This window comes from Thermobia domestica, chromosome 4, assembly GCF_964235325.1.
Source record: "Thermobia domestica chromosome 4, izTheDome1.hap1.1, whole genome shotgun sequence".
NCBI classification, from domain to species: domain Eukaryota; kingdom Metazoa; phylum Arthropoda; class Insecta; order Zygentoma; family Lepismatidae; genus Thermobia; species Thermobia domestica.
Window position 1 is genome coordinate 295,121,200 of NC_137457.1, and position 17,862 is coordinate 295,139,061.

At 36.0% G+C, this 17,862-nt stretch overlaps 1 protein-coding gene across 1 annotated transcript; it reads right to left on the reverse strand.

Annotated features, from left to right (window-relative positions):
• Window positions 1–5,050: 5,050 nt before the first annotated feature.
• On the reverse strand, window positions 5,051–13,802 carry LOC145684201 (armadillo repeat-containing protein 3-like). Its single transcript, XM_081756252.1, has 2 exons — window positions 13,665–13,802; window positions 5,051–8,339 (listed from the first exon to the last, which is right to left on the reverse strand). Exon 2 carries the CDS (start codon window positions 8,318–8,320, stop codon window positions 5,393–5,395), a length of 2,928 nt encoding a protein of 975 aa, XP_081612378.1. The 5' UTR covers window positions 8,321–8,339; window positions 13,665–13,802; the 3' UTR covers window positions 5,051–5,392.
• Window positions 13,803–17,862: the final 4,060 nt, after the last annotated feature.

The window sequence follows — 17,862 nt, forward strand, 5'->3', positions numbered from 1 at the left end:
ATTAGGAGGTCCCGTCTCATATAGCCTCGCTGCTAAAAGGGACGCTAACCTCAAAATCAATTCAACTCAACTTTGTCAAATGGATAACTTGCCTGGCCGAACACTCAACCTGTGTAGCGTCAACTCTGCTTCGACTGGTGCGCCTAGAGGAAAATCTCAGAACGAACAAGTCACACATTAAGACGTTTATGCAAAGGTTGATTCACGCCAATGTAACTAATTCGAAGGTAATTTGGGACTGTGTATGCGGGTTGTTTAATTTTCAATCAGCGAAACTACGTAGTCCTATATGTCTAAAACCTGTAGTGATTACCATTTCTCTACATTCAGGTAGTACTGATCCCTCTTTCTGACGTCCATATTTTCGCAACTCTTTATCCTACTTTTGAAATAACCATTTCTTAAAAAACCTTTTCTCATGGCAATGCATTGTAACACCAAAATGCGCCTCCGTTTACAAAACTAGGGGCAAGATGCACAGAAATAGTCTCAATTCAATAACATCATTTTCTCGTTTTACAAAAGAATTTACGATACGTACACCCTGCCTAAAAATATTTTTTAAAAAACAAAAAAAAAAAAAAAACAAAAAAAAACAAACGTAGAAGCATCTTATTCACAAGCAGGCACGTAGCCAGGATTTCGTGAAGGGGGGTCCGTGACATGAAATACTGTGGTCATCACACTAGGGGCTCGATCATTCTAAATAATTTTACTGGAACATACATTGGTTCGTTTAGCCAGGATTTCGTAACGGGGGGGGGGGAGGGCGTGACTTGAAATTCTGATGGCCCAGGAGCTCGATCAATCTAAACTACTTTACTATCAACATATATTGGTTTGTGAGGATATGTTGGTAAATATTTTAATAAACTATGAAGAAATCTCGAGTAAAATAAAATTTAAAAAACGTATTGAAAAAGATTACACAATATACCCTATTTACATCCTTCCTCTGTTAATTCAAATATAACAATTTTCTTTTCATTATGACCTCAACTATTATAAGAAGTACATATTCACTATTATAAAAAGTACATACTCAATAATGTCTTGTAAAATATTTTGCAATATCTGCGTTCCTTTTTCTGTTGAATCAAATGTTAACAGAACTTTCTTTCCACATATATTTTTGTTTTTATTATTCCGTCAACTACTGTCTGTTTCAAATGACAGCTTAAAGGAGCAGTAAAAAATTGTTTTTGAAATAACATGTTTGATATTGTAAGGATGCGATGACGAAAAATTATGATAAAAAATGTCCACACTGTTACACAACGGTACTAGGCTTTCGGAAGCTTGAAATCTCCCTGACAAGTAGCAGAAATTCTGAGAATTCCGCAACTTTTCTAGAAATTTCAAATTCCCTTATTCTTCCATGATATCTCGCTAACCTCGCAACTATGTATTGCAAGTAATACAAATTTCCTCATAAGAAAGGGTAACCAAAAGCTTCCTGTAGTTTATTTTTAACGCTGATCCTTCTTTTTCTCATGTTATTTTGTTTCATCCTTCCCTATTTTTTTTTTCATTTCTGGTCTCGAAGGGGGAAGGGGTCCGGACCCCCCCCCCCCCTTTGGCTACGTGCCTGTCACAAGCCATACATATCTAAAAGTCATCAAAGGCCTTCAATCGGAAATTTTATTTCACCGACATTTTAGATTTCGGCTTACACTAAAAAGTTCATTTGTCGAGCCCGTTCAAACTACTCGACCCCGTTTGCCATTTGAAATCTTCAAGTTTACTCCCGTACCCCTATTTGGGAGGTCTTGAGCGGACTATTTATACCACATAAGTTCAATCCCTTAAAACAATGACGAATATGTTTCTGCGTTTTCCCATGTTCTCGGTCTCAGATACACGGGCTGGCAACGGACTGTCTGGACACGCAATGTGAAACCCCACCATTTTAGATGCGGTCAACATAGGAACTTCAAACTTTTTGCAAATTATTTCTCTTGTTGAGACCTTTTCAACGATTTATTACACCATCCCTTTGCTTTTTAAAATTTTACGAAAATGGAGTGGACCTTTTAAAGCTCAAAATTCAAGCCCGTTAAGACAATGATGGACGTGTTTTTGCGTTTTCTCATACTCGCAGTCGTTTCGAAGATACACTGGGTGACAACGGACTTTATGGACACCCTGTATATGCAAATATATGTTAAGATACATTTATTGCGATAATTCAGGTATCATGTAAGATAATTTGATGACAGAAGAATAATGTTAAAGAATTAATAAAATAATGTTAAAATGTCAAGTTTAAATGATCCTAAAGTTGGAAATTAGCTTTTTTATTTACAGTAACATGCATTGCATTAATTCGTGCAATATAAAGAAAATAAGGTATATATATATATATATATATATATATATATATATATATATATATATATATATATATATATATATATATATATATGTGTGTGTGTGTGTGTGTGTGTGTGTGTGTGTGTATGTGTGTGTGTGTGTGTGTGTGTGTGTGTGTGTGTCAATTAGATAAATTTAGCTAACTGTTAAGTGAAAAATGAAATTGTGGTCTTCAATCTAACGTTGGTCTACCGTAGGGAAGAGAAAGAAATGAGAAACGAAAGTGCAAAATTTTCCTTTGTTTTTAATGGTGAACAGTGGGGTCGTTTTTAAGTGAGAAATACCATAAATTTAAGCTGTTGAAAAGAACTGTATCCTTTTCTTATTTATCTGGTCTATTAACTTAAAATGAGTAACGGGTATTTTAACATAATGAAACATCAGTATTAATTTTGCAGTTTAAAAACTCAAAATTCGCTTCCTTGCAAAAGGCAGAATTGTTATGAAATTGACAACCTCTTAACGTACAGATTTTCAACCGAAAGTTGTTCCATTTTTAATATAATTTTTTTATTACTTTAGTACAATATTCACATAAGAACATTATAAATGGTGGTGATAGTGTTCATTGTTGACCGGCAAGACTCGTAAATAATTTCTTCAGCAGCACTATCTGGTGGAAACATAAAGAAACATTAGAAAACGCGTATATTCGGCCTTTTAAAAGAAAACGGGTAAACGGAAGCTAGGACGAGTATACTCGTTTTAAGTTTTCGATAAAAAATAAAAAAGAGGCGAGTATACTCGTCCTTTTACGTTAAGTGGTTAAAATAGTTTTTTGGGGTTTAATTTGAGGCTGGAGAAACTTTTTTTAGTTAACGTCCCACGATTATGCACCAAAAACGGTAATAATGAGATGAACGAAAATGGTAGAATAAAGAAAGTAGCTGGAATCAAACAAGGGAACCCACACCCCAGAGCTAGATAGAAGTAGCAAATACATCATTATGATTACTTATGTATTCTTCCCGTCATGTTTGTATATATTTTTAAAAATACTGATTACACAGTTGATTGCAGATGCTTCAAGAGCCCTTCTTTATTCAAGAAAGAATGATAACTCGTCTTATGCGCAGCGAAGAATGTATTGACATATAGGTGCTTTACCTTCAAGTTTTGGTTTACTTTCTGTTCTACTATATTCGAACATAAGGTAACTTTATTGTGTCATGAACGAAGTACGGGGTGCATTCAAGTTATAACACCTTCTTTTCTCACCAACTAATCACACAAAACACGGGTCACTTCTCGACGTAATCTCACTGCAGCCGTACACATTTTTCACGATGTCTACGCCATGATTCCATGGCCGCAGCGAACGTTTCTTTAGGAGTCTGTTTTGACAACTGAAAAATCTATGATGCAATAGCGTTGCGGCTACTGCATGAGCGTCCACGGAGAGTGTCTTCCATCGTTCGAAACAGCTAAAAAAGTCTCATCAACATTCCCTGACCTGATGTGCGATGTGCCCTGACTCTTGTCGTCGTCCGTCAGCATTCGTGGCATCCAGCTGGAAGATACTTTTCACATTTTCAGGTCTTTATGCAGGATTGCATGCACATAAGTAACGGAAATGCCAACATTGGAGGCGACGTGATCCACACTCATTCGACGATCCTCCAAAACAACTTTCTCCATTAGTTTGATCATGTCGTCCGACCGGCTTAAGCGAAGCCAAGATTGTTTTTGTTTGTTGTCACATGACGTTCTTGCCTTCTTTGAACTGTCTCAACCACGACGCACATTAGACACATCTATGACACCATCATCACGTGTCTCAATCAATTAGCGATGAATTTCCAGCGGTGTTACACCACGCAAATGGAGAAAACGAATTATTACACGCTGTTTTTGTAGAGTATCGTAAGTATCAAAAATAGTCACTGCTGCTTTTTGTGTGCCGTACGTGCCATCTCTGTCACGCGTTGACAACGAGTGCTCGCGTATTTTAAAACGAACATCACGTTTCTATCTGTTACCAGTCCTGAAAAAAATGAAGTGTTATAACGTGAATACACCTCATAATACTGATATTGCAAATAAAGGATTCTTGAGGTCTCCAGCCATTTTGGACACAAGACCAGTTTCCTCTCAACCTCCTATGTAAAAGATGGATAGGATTAATGACATGTTACCAGAAAACGAACATTTTCAAACATTCTTGCTTTTATCCTGCTGATTTCAATGAATTTTTCATAAACAATTGGCCTTAGTTTTCGTTCTAAGGAAGGTAATTGGACAAAGACATGATTTCGAGACACTCGGATTGACAGTGAAACGATTAATAACTCACGTAAAACAGGTGGTTAATCATTTGTGATCCATTCATAGTTAATGTCGCTACTTCTCTCCTTTTCAATCGTTCTAGATATAAATATGAATAATGTGCTAAATTTGAGATTTAATATTACAATAATTTTCTATAATGGTAGCTATTTTTGATCTACAATGAAATTATTATGTGCATAATGGAATATTATCGTTTAATTCCTGTCCTTCTGTGGCATAAATGCAGGAAAAGTAAACTACACAGGGATCTAGGGTCATTTTTTGGACTTTGTTTCTGGAAGACAATCTGGGATTTTGTGAACAGAAGTGTACATACCTTACATTATACCAGATTTAAAGGGAAAAAAGAGACAAAAATATATATATAATAAATTTAATTGATGTGCATTATTATTACAAGCAACATAGCTACGATTATATTAATTGTATTGCATTGAAATGCAAAGCATTGCTTTCAAATCAAAGTGTATGAATTTCTAACATGGCGAACTTCTGTAAGCGATTACAAGCATACTGAGATACACACACATCTCATTCTTTTTTCTTTGAATACTTTGTATATTGTATGAGGATTTCTGAAGATTTGTGATTGATAAACTCAATCTATGTTAGAACTGAGATACGCCATCTTGGACTGTTTTTTAAACAATCAGTTTATTTCATTATTGTCATCATGTTGATCATTAAAGAATAATGAGAATTAGACCCATGCATCTTGTTATGGAGGATATCATGAAGCACCCATGTATCTTTCTGCTTCCGGCGTATTAAATGGCAAGATACGTCCCACGTCAAACAAGAGGTCCACAATGTGATTGGGACGAATGAAATATGACGGATAACCTTCGCTACCCTCTGGAAGAATAACTATTTCAATCCACATTCTGTCAAAAGGACCTCGAACAAGGGAGCAAGGAAACCCAACTCTATCGGCCAACACTTTAAATAAAAGAGCACGTTCAGCATAGTACCCAATCCTAATGCATCCCAGAGGGATCAGATTTGTGCCTAGTAGATACTTAATTTCAGCCAAATGACGTTCACAGGCAGATTTTCTGCTGCTCCCTTTTGGTATAATTCCAGATGTTTTCTCTGCTACAAATTCAGCAATCGCTGCAGCAAGTTCTTCAAGACCCGTCAGTTGATCTATCCTCGCTTTCAGTTCATCGACATAATGGACGATGTGTCTATCAGGAGGAACATTGGAATAGGTTGACAAATCATCCACCGTCCAATCCATGAAGCTAGACTTTCCTCTGTAAAACGAAATGCCTTGTCTTGTTGATCTTCGACTTTCCGTCGCACTGACTTTACTGAACCGAATAGACCTCGATCTCTGCCTCAAACTCTTTTGGTCGTCTTCAACGTCTTTGTCATTCCCGGACGCTAGTGCCAACATTTGATCGTAAGTGATACTAGGTGACTTTTTCAGAGATGTCGTCATCGATTGATTGTCCGCTAGAAGGCCTAAATTGTTCCACTTGAAAGAAATGGAAGAGGTTACCTTTCTTAGAGGATCCGGAGGTGCTAGCAATAATTGGCCACTTTCTCTCATCTTCATTAGCCTCTCAAATTCATTGTCTTCTTCTCCTGAGTACATTGCTTCTGTTGACACACTTCTGTCTCTGCTTAGTTCATCGATTTCGTCAGGATATTTTCTCTTGCTAACACATTCTCTCATCCGCGTACACTGTGAACCATGGTTTTTACTAAATGAAAACGTATCGTATTGGCTTACAGTTTTTAAGGGAAATGTCATGTTCGTTATTGGGTCTTTCTTCACTGCACTTTGGTCTTCTGGTAATGTAAAGTTAGCCATATATATAGGTCGAATAGGTGACACTCTAAGATCTAAAATATTTTTTAACATAAGAAATTTCTCGTCAGGTTTAGGACAAGGTGCAGCATAAAATAAGTCATCTGTAATATCAGTTGTTTCTAAACGACCTGTTAATGAGAACTTTGCTGAAAGATCAGTGTCAAACAGCGTTTTCAGTGCAGCATCCCATGAAGGATATGCTTTGCTCATACTTTTCTGGCTGAGGAGTTTCGTCAGAGCTCCATACGCAATCAGTGCCTGTGCTATTTTCTTATCGGTGCCTGCCTTTTGCACAACAGCTGCTGCAGCCAGTTTCGTGTTGATATTTTCAACACCTAAGCATCTAACTGTCCAAAATGGACCGGACATCATGAGGTAGAGTTGTCGAGCTTCTGATTCAAACATATAGCTACACAACGTTTCAAACACAGCTATTTTAACACGAAAACTACCTTTCTCCAAACAATACATGAGAGAAGTCATCAAATCAGATCCTATTATTTCATTTCGTATGTCGCTGTGTATTGACAATGTGTTCAAACAATATATTAAATTTACAGCTAATTCGTCATCCTGTTCTGTTTGAAGAATATCGTAAATATCTTCCAGATCATCTGTTGATAATGTAGCACAAGCTTCATATCCACTAGGAAGAAGAACTGACAGTGTACGGGAAGCTGTTTGACGCAATAACAAAGGATTTGCGTAATTTCTGATTAAATTCATCACTTGTTTAATTGGATTCTCCTTCATAATGCTCTCAAGAGCTTCGGGACATTTCGCCATCTGAATCAACCCTCGAGCTGCTGTCGTAACAAGATCATGGTTTCTGCTCCACAATTGCTGTACCATTATCAACTCAGCATGCTCTTCATATAATAAGCCACGTGCCGCATCTATGTAAGCAATATCGGCAAGGACTCTTAACGCGCCTTCTTTCAGCACAACATCCTTCATTTCAGTCACATAGGTCACTAGTTTCCCGAAAGTTTGAATACTGTTGAGATACTCAGCATCGGATACTGTTGAAACGAAGTTTTCGAGTACGTTAAAGGCGTCAATATGCAAATCAGACCAGTCATATTTTTGTATTAAATTGACTATTTCCACCAGACCATTTGAATTTTTGAACATGGCACCTATAGTTGAACATTTCGTAAGTAGACAAGAAACTTGAAGAGCCAATGTTTGAACTGCAGGGTAATCGCTTTGGAAGAGAGAAATTAAAGGATCAAAACTCCACTCATCGCATCCCCTGAAAACTTCGATAGCTGTTTCGTCTTGTAAAATATTGTACATAATTTGAAGACAATTTTTATGCACATCTGGATCTTTAGACATTGTCATAATGTTGAAGATTATTTGAAGATATTCGTCACTTAGGAATTCTTTTGTTCCTACAGGATCACAGGTTAACTCTGAAAGAACCAGCGTTGAAAATTCATGGAGTGTAGCATCATCTTGTTCAGTTAAGATTGTCATGAATAAAGGAATGTAACCTTCTTGAAGTAAAATATGCTTCACTGCTTTAAATTTCGCCATTTGGCCGAGGAATTTTGTGGCGATTCTTCTTACTACCAGTTCCTCATGGGATAGAAGGGGCAGCAAAGGATGAAGAACACCCAATTCAAATAGGGTATCAAGATTTTTCTCATCTTTGGCGGCAAATTCGTCCAAATGCTTCATGGCTCTAACAACAAGATCATTTTCTTCACTTCTTAGTAATATGATAAGAGTTTCGGCAGTTTTCGGCTCGATTATAACAGGATCAATTGCTATTGACACATCTTCTCCTTCTTTCTTCTTCTGAGCTTCTTTTGGTTGTTGTTTTGGAGCCATAATTGAGAAACAGGATTATCTGAATAAATAAAAAGGAAACAAAAATGTTAGTTGCTCTCATTTATAGCACCTTTCGTTTATCCCTGTAGATGAGACACACGATTACCTGAATGAATAAGAAAGACAAGGCATAGTGTTAGTTGTTTTTATTTATAGTAGCTTTAGTTTATCCCCGTAGATGAGGAACAGGATTACCTGAATGAATAAGAAAGACAAGGCAAATTATTAGTTGCTTTTATTTAAAGCAGCTTCAGCTCATGCACAATGTAATAAAATTTTTATGTCTTTCCAGTAAGGAAAAGAGAAACAAAGAATGTTGTTGTACCGTATTGTGTACGACAACCTAATTGACGCTGAACTTTTAAGCCACGTTCACCAATCCGCTTACAGCGATGTTGCGAACGGTGTCATATAGATATCCGATTCAACTAATATGCTGTGTAATTTTTAGTGAGATGACAACATTATCACAATATCCACCCACTGAAAGTAAATTTATCACCGGAGATCTTTTTTGAAGAGTTGAATGAACGTTATTTTCCAAAATCTAGTCGCAATAGGAGGCAAAATTTACGCTAGAAATTGAGTATCTCACTATCCTGTCAACTTGGGAAATGAAATTTGGTATACAATATCTTCATTTAACATAAGCAGATCTGTGTCGCAGCGTTAAAAAACAAATCCGTTTTAAGGGACATATTCCTGGAGCAATTTCAAACTTGGTACACATACAAGGTGGTAGGTAACTCCACCGACAAACTTTGGGAAATGATTCCTTATATGAAATGAAAGAAAAACGTTCTGATAAACATAGGTCAAAAAACGTCTCCTTTCAGTGTTATGAACCGCCGAAAATTCGAAAAATCATGTTTCGAAACGCCCTGCCTTAGAAACTATAGGACCTATCCCAAGCGGTTTAAGGAATTACACAGGAACTAGTATGCGATCTATCTAACTAGTATGCGATCATTCCATGTTTTAACATCCTCCGTTATCGGCGAAACGAACGCGTTATTAGTACTTAAAAGAGTATCCCTATACCTCAACTTCCTTTTTACAGTTCGTTTCTCCGATAACGGACCACGGTAGAACATGGATATTTAGATAGAGCGCATACTAGTTCCTTTGTAATTCCTTAAACCGCTTGGGATCGGTCCTGTAGTTTCTAAGGCAGAGCGTTTCGAAACGTGAATTTTCGGCGGCTCATAACTCTGAAAGGAGACGTTTTTCGTCCCATGTTTATTAGAACTTTTTTCTTTCATTTCATGTAAGGAATCACCTCCCAAAGTTTGTCGGTGGAGCTACCTACCACCCTGTATGTCTTACAATCTTGAAAAAAGACTGTAGAGATAAGGCAACTCTTCCACCCCAAGGTTAAATGAGAAGGGGGAACGTGTAAAAATGTACACTAAAAGAACAGATATTAGTGTAGAACTCATAGTTCTTGGTCGCTGAGATCAATAGTGACATTCCAGATGTCGTTTAAGACAAAGTTCAGACCCCATCCGCCCTAAGGGTAAGAACGGGTGAAAAATGTCCAAAATGACCAAGGTTAGTTTCGAATTCATAGTTTTTCGGAATTCGGAAAACGGCTGACCCATTTGATATTACTTTTGCAACATAGTGCCATCTCAAGTTGGATTTCTGTAATGTCTTTTCGATTAAAAAGCGCGTCCTGAAAAACGTTCAAAATGTATGTCCAAAATAGAATATCTTATTGGTTTTTATTCTTACACTCTTATTGAAATGCGTATCCGAAGGGGCGTGAGGGTCAAAATACTCTCCGTAAACCCAATCTTCCTGTGCGAAGAACTAGCATATATACAGTATTAAATAGTATACCATATAACCTCCCCTAGATCCTTGGATTAGACCACGAATATTGATTAGCTTTTCCGGGGCCAACTTTTCGAAAACTACAAACCAGGATGCCTACATCACAATGTGTATAGATACATTGGTAGTACCAGTCTACTTTACAAATTGAGCACGGTGGCTCAGCGGTAGAGTGTTCACCTCCGGTGCTTGGGGTCCCTGTTTCGATCCCAGCTCGCGCCGTGTGAACTTTGTGGTGGACAAACATCGTGCTCGTGGGTTTTCTCGGGGTTCTCCCGTTTCCTTCCACTTTCTTCATTCCACCATTTCACTCATTTCTCATCATCACCGTCTCCTTTAGTCTAACCGGCATAACCCTGGGACGTAAAACTTAAATATTTCATTTTACAAATTCAAGTTATTTGACTATGCAAGAGTAAATTATCGAAATCAGTTGATCGGTTACTAGAGCTTTTTTTTTTTTTTAGTATTTAAACCAGTAATTACTACCCTTGTCGTAAGCGTCGGTGGACCACGGATGGGCAACTAGCGAACTTTTGATTGTTCCGACTTCGATACGGCTTATCATTGCAGTTAAATGCTTTACAAATGACCTGACAATTAAAAGGCCTCATCACTGCGAAATTAAAATACCGCTAATTTTACAGTAATTATGTGATATCTTCAAATAGATAAAAGATAATCGAAAAGTGGAACAAGACCTCCCTAGACAATATTATTCTGCGTGAGATACCGTTATCATGACTTATTTATCTGTTTTTGATTTCCAGATATTTAGAAAATCGGCATTTATTTTCGCGTTTCTAAATAACTGCAAACGGAAAGCTACTAGGTGATTAGTGATAACGATATCTCATGCAAAATAACATCGTCTAGGGAGGTCTTGATCCACTTTTCGATTATCTTTTATCTATTTGAAGATATCACATAATTACTGTAAAATTAACGGTATTTTAATTTCGCAGTGATAGGGACTCTTAATGTTAGAAATGAGTTTGATTGCTAAGGCTCTTCACTAAGATCACCCACACTTAAAAAAAATCCACCACTTAATGTTCCACTCACATGTGTGGTAATGGATATATATAATGTGTAAAATGGCTGAATGGGACTGCTCAGTATGAACTAGTACCACAAGCAATTCACCATCCTCAGCCACGGAAGCTAAGAAGGTACATACTTTATCATTGCCTTCTTTACTTCACAATATTGTTTGTGTGAAATCTGTTCCAGGACTGAGTGGTATCGTAGTGGGACAAGTCCCTATACGCGTACGAGGTTTCAAGTATTCAAGTTGAGTGTTCTGCTTTCAACTGACTGACTCGATTACGAGGAAAAGGAAGAGAGTAAGGTTCCCATATCAGGTATATTGTTCGTACTAGATATAAAGAGAAATACTAACATGTAGAAACCAGGATGGCTACGTCGTGGAGTGTGTAGCCACAGTACTAGTCCTAGTCTATTTTTCAAATTAAATTTGCTTGACTATACAAGAGTAAATTACTAATCGAAGTAATTACTAAAGACACATCCTTCTACTATTCTCTGTTGAAGCACTTGAGTAGGTGGGAAATCTATTTGTCAAAATTCTGGCGAGAGAACATGGGATCTTGACAATGAAAGCCTCTTTGGACCGCACGCCTGACGTCATCATGTAATGTGTGAATCGCTTGTCACACCGATGTTCTTTTATTTCGGAGGAAAAAGAAAATTAGACAGGGCCATATTCCGGCTGTGTGGTGGACGCGAAAGAATTTCACAGCCGCAAAGAGACGCTTACTGCATCAAAGAGATAAAGTCAAGGATTACCATAGCCAAAGAAGCATTCAACAAGAAAAGATCACTCTTAATTAGCAGATTTACGTAATATTGAATGAAGGATGAAGTTGGGTATATGGAGCATTGGACTATACATGGTTTAGACACTTGAACATTAAGAAAAAGTTAAAGAAGAAATATTTAGAGCTTCGAAATGTAGTATTGGTGGAAGATGGGGAAGATAAAATGGATAGAAAGAGTAACAAATGAAGATGTTTTAAAACGGATAGGAGAGAAGAGGATGCTCCTAGCCAGCATCCTTCGTAGGAAGGCCAATTGGATTGGATCCATGTTGCGAAGAAATTGTCTTCATACCATCATAGAAAGAAGGATGGAAGGAAGGCGGGGAATAGGAAGGACGTAACTGATCGACGATTTGAAAAATAGAAGAAAATATTGGGAGTTAAAAGAGGAAGCTGAAGGTCGAGAAACATGGGAGAAACTTTCCAGGTTCAAACTTAAAATTAATTTTGAAAAAAAAAAAACTCATTAGTCCCAGGACCTGCCAAATGGCGTAATACGTAATAATAATAATAATAATAATAATAATAATAATAATACTGTTGCAAAAGGTGTACTGTCGCATAAGTTATGTACAGGCGCGCATTGTCGTGGAGCAAGTTCACCGTCTTGCCTAATAGTTGAGGCTGTGGTCAGAGGCACAAAAATTGACTAGGAGCACATAGTGGATATCCCGAAAGACGTTACTGTAAGTTTGTCAATATCGGGAGATGTCTTGAACGTTTGGACTGTTGATCCTGGATGCTTCCATGCTATTGATTTTACTTTTGGCTACGGGCAGTACTAGTATACGTCCCGAATAATGATTTATGGAAATCCTCCTCATACTCTTTAAAAGGAAGATATGAGAGGAATGCACCCATACGGGTTTTCTTCTCATATCGTAATCGTCTGTCAGTTATAGTAAAATCCGCCTGCTGCAAACTTTTCTGTATCCTAAATGTTCGTGGACAATCTCCCACATTGTGCCATGTGACAGACTAAACTGTACTTCCAACTCTGCCAGTAACACTGTACACCCTTTTCAATTGCAGAGAGAAGTTCTGCTGTCGTACTAGACACCCCTTTCTTTGTCCACCTTGCACGTTCACGTGATTAACACTGAATCCCCAATATCATTCATGCACATGCTGAACTGTCATCACATTTGAGCCATACATGTGTTGCAATATCTTATAAATTTCAACTTTTTTTTTCACAAAAATCGAACAACAGATCGTAGCTTTTCTAGCGTCCGCACTGAGAGTATAGTAGTCGATTTCTGTATGAATTATTTAGGGCATGGAATGCAATAAAACTTGATTCTGCTGCCACTAAGCAGTCAAGGCCTGAACTTCTTCTCGGCAAGTAGCAACTTCCTACCTGAAATAAATCAGAAGATCTGCATTAGGGAACCTTACTTTCTGACTTTCCCTCGTGTAGGAGAATTAATCGTGCTTGTATTTTACTAAATAACACTATTACATAATTATAGAAAAATCACATGAGTTAATAATAATAGTCACAGTATTCATTACGTAATTAAATTCCACAAACAAATATTTAGACTATATTGGAGTTTACACCTTAATTTATGATTTGAATGTTAGATTAATTTCTTTTTGTTATGTATACGCTAAATTTCTTTTAGTTCGCTCTTTTAAACATTATTTTAAATCAAAATGCTCACTTTTAACACCAGAAAATACAACACAGTTATACTTGCTTTCATAACATAACACAAAAGAGTTATAGATTTATTTTTCTTCCTAGTTCTACAAAATGCTCACAGATTTCTTCTCTGAGCAGTAAAAATTAACTTCTTTCCTCCAATGTATTCAGGTGGATCACTAGGTGTTCTCGGTGCTATGCTAAACGCTGCTTGAATAGTGCAGCATTGCCAGATAGTGTCGAGTGTTTACTGATGCCAGATAATAAAGGGAGTAATCATGGGATTCTGCTTAGATACTTACTGGAGAAATTATTTTTCGACCCTTACCGCCATTCCTCTCCTCGAACTGCAACGCTAGAATCAAGGAATTTTCTTACTGTGTCTACTACAGTAAACGTACAAATTTGGCAACAACGTATTATGGCATTTTGCGAAAATTTCGTCTCAAAATCTATTTCCTTAAATGTAAATTAATATTTAAATAAAATATGAAACATAACACGAAAAACGGTCAAACAATATACCTATTTCGTGATAAGATTGTTATTTTAAAGTACTTTAGACACACAATAAACATTTCATAAAACGGAGCACTTCTAACAGCAAGCGCCATCTTGTGTGCTCATTGTAAAACGAATCAAATATTTTCTTTTATTTGTTACATTTTTCGATATCAGGAGACACAACCAAATGAATCAATGTCTTGTGCTGTAGCTGAAACAATACTCTATCTTATAGTACAATATTTATAATATGTAACGTTTCATTGCGCAGTAGAAAAGGGAATGGGCTAAAATATGTACTGACTTCCGGGTGGTGATCTACCTTCAGAAGGGCCAACGAAAAGAGAAAAAAAGAAGAAAAATGAAATGAAATGAAATTTTTAAATGAACCACGCTTATGCTCTTTAGGTTAAATTAGCAGATGATAATGAAAATGAAAGATTGTAAAACTAAATTTTTATGTTCTTCCACCGGGAATTGAACCCGGGTTTACGTGCACAAAAGGCACACGCGCTTGCCATTAGACCAGTGAAGGACAAAAAATTTAGCTTTTAACATTTCTCTGTATTTATTAAATGATGGAAGGGACTAATTTGATTTGTGTGTGTGTGTGTGTGTGTGTGTGGAGAGCGGATATAAAGTTTGGAAGATTCTTTACCAGGTATGCAAACACGTAAAATTTTGGAATTGTGGCACTCAGGACTAAAAGTATCAAAACCCTTTTCACTGTAATTTATTCTCGACGAGGCGATGATTGATTTTTTTTTTAAATGAGAAATTGAACGAGTATTTCTCCATGCTATTTTCACCAAACACTTTTCACACTTCTTATTTGCATATCATCATGACGCCAGGGAAATTGAACGATAACGCAATTATGCATGTTCTAAGCAAGGAGCGAAAAATAAATCGACTCTTAAACTGTAGCGAACATTTTCATCACAAGGTCGACTGTTCGATCAAACACTTATATATATATATATATATATATATATAGTGGCGAATCTAAGGAGTGCTATAGGGGTTATAGCCTCCCCTTGAAACTCAGGTATACACTGGATAAAATGGGCTTCAATCCTGCTTTACACTGGATAAAACGGCAAACTATGGTTTAGCCCCTATTCAGTTCAAAAATTTTATATATAGTAAGACCAGCCTCTCAATTCAATTTGCTCCATGGTATGCATTATAATTATACAGAAATATGCACTTAAATTTTATTCTATTTAACTAACTTTATTTGCTTTCTTCTCTTTAAAACTTTTAAATCCAAAGTTTAGCATTTTGAATGGCAGGACAAGAAATACAATAAATGGTTAAAATCCTAGCCGTCATACTCTCTTTCAAGAATAGACCCTAATTGTCAATGTGAAAAAAAAGACTCCAATCTCGTTTAAAAATACCTAAAACTGCAGTTTTAAGGGAATAAACTTCAAAAATTTTCTGCGAAGGTTCCTGAACCCCACTAAGCTAGGGAGTATTCCTTCCATACCCCAGATTCCGCGATTTTAGATTGTCAATAAGAGCACGCTGATTTTCAAAACCTGGCTACCCTGATTATACATAGTAGTCATATATTCAATCTTGCAGTGAAGATGGTAATTACTTTGAAACACAGGTGTTTACAAGAATTCTGTTCGTTAAATAATATGATATGTTTTCAAGTAGAAAAGAAATTAAAATATTTGAAAAATAACTTCCGAATTACTGCAAGGAAAATTGATACTATTTCAATGTATATTTTCTACATAACTAAAACAAGTAACAAATCTAAATTAAGTATAGTTAAAGAATTGGGTTTAAAGTTTGCACAGATGTATAATAATAATAATAATAATAATAATAATAATAATAATAATAATAATAATAATAATAATAATAATAATAATAATAATAATAATAATAATAATATGAGTGAATTATACTTAATATCAACTAACAAGTAAGGATTCCAATTAGAGAATCCTGGGATTTCACCTTTATAATGCCATCGTGAGATATCAGTATATATATATATATATATATATATATATATATATATATATATATATATATATATATATATATATATATATATATATATGAATGAATGTATGTATATATAGGGTGATCCTTAAAAACTAACTTTTAAAATTTACCTGGGCTACCCTCTTATTTTGATCTATTTAGAAAAAGACTTCCATAAAATTTTCAGATTTTTAAAAAATGTTTTAGGGGTCGCTACCATGTTTTGAAATTTCAACATAATCCAGTTTTTTAAATGAAATTTTTTATTAAAATTATTCACACTGGTAAACACGAAAATGACATTGATTATCAATGATGTTACTAAAATAGGACAGTACATTGCCCTCTACTTTCATCTCAACCAATCAGCAGTCGCCCATGGACCGCACCGGTCGCATGCCTACGGGGGTGGGATGCAAAGGAATGGCGTAAACATTAAAACAGCACATAGGGCGAAAAGACGTAAACGTACGGGTGCCAAATACACGTGGGCCCGTTCAGTTTCATTATACTTTACAGCCTGCAATAATTCGAACGTAACCTCCAATGCTTTATTTGGCTTGCCGATGCTTGGGGAAATTGTTAGCAAATCAATTGGAGCTTCAACAGGGCCTGTAAGATCCAATATAAATGAGTACACAACAAACTGTGACGTGCATGGTTATAACACAAGAAAAAAAGACTAATTTTCATCCACCAAACCATAGAACAGCAATGTACGAAAAGGGAGTAAAGTATGCTGGTATTATGCTATACAATAAGTTACCAAACAAATTAAAGGTAATCAAGTCTAATGTTGCATTCAAAAGAAAATTAAAAGAATACCTATTGTCACATTGCTTCTATACAATAGATGAATATAATGAATATGAATAGTCACAATGTAAATAGTAGTAGCAAAGTAACAAGATAGGTTCATTTATGTATAAAATATGTTGTAGTATTGGTATAATAATATTTCAAATTATTGTAATGTATAAATGTATGAATTATGTTTAACAAATGTGTCTAATATATGTACTGCATCAATTAGCCATGACGAATCCCATGTACTATCGGAAAATTATTTCCAAGTTTCTACAGAATGGAGGATAATTAAAGTGAAATGAATGAAATGACATCTTGCTGTTTAAGCGATTTAAGGGTATGTGGAACCCGATTAAGCACAGTAATTTCAAACCCGCCACATCTGACGGTTTACTTCATAAAAATGTTACCAACAGTGCGTCAAATATCATTGAGTTTGCTTTAAAAAAATAATTTAAAAAAAACTTCAGGAGTTTCAACCACGAGAACATTACAAAGGACTTTTAGAGTTCACAAACATATTCCTTGCAGAAGTTCCAGAAAGAGATATACATTTTTAGAGCTCCAGGGAGAGTGCATCGATCCCAATGGATGACAATTTACTGGATAAAGATATACTTATTTAGAGATCAGTTCAAACTTTCAAACAAGAAGAAACAGAAATTCGAAACATCTGCTCATTTGTTGTGTTACATTAACAGCTGGTTTCAAGCACCATCTGGTTATTCTGCTCCCAGAAGTGACTTGCAACTTTTGAGAAATTTAAAGGAATATAAAGGTGTCAATGAGGAAATTTCAGTGTGTAATGAAAAAGTTTCTCCGAAGCTTGTGATACCTTCAGAAGAGCTTGTTGCGCTTTTTTTTTTTTTTATGTTCCTCAGGAAACTAAAAGGAAAATA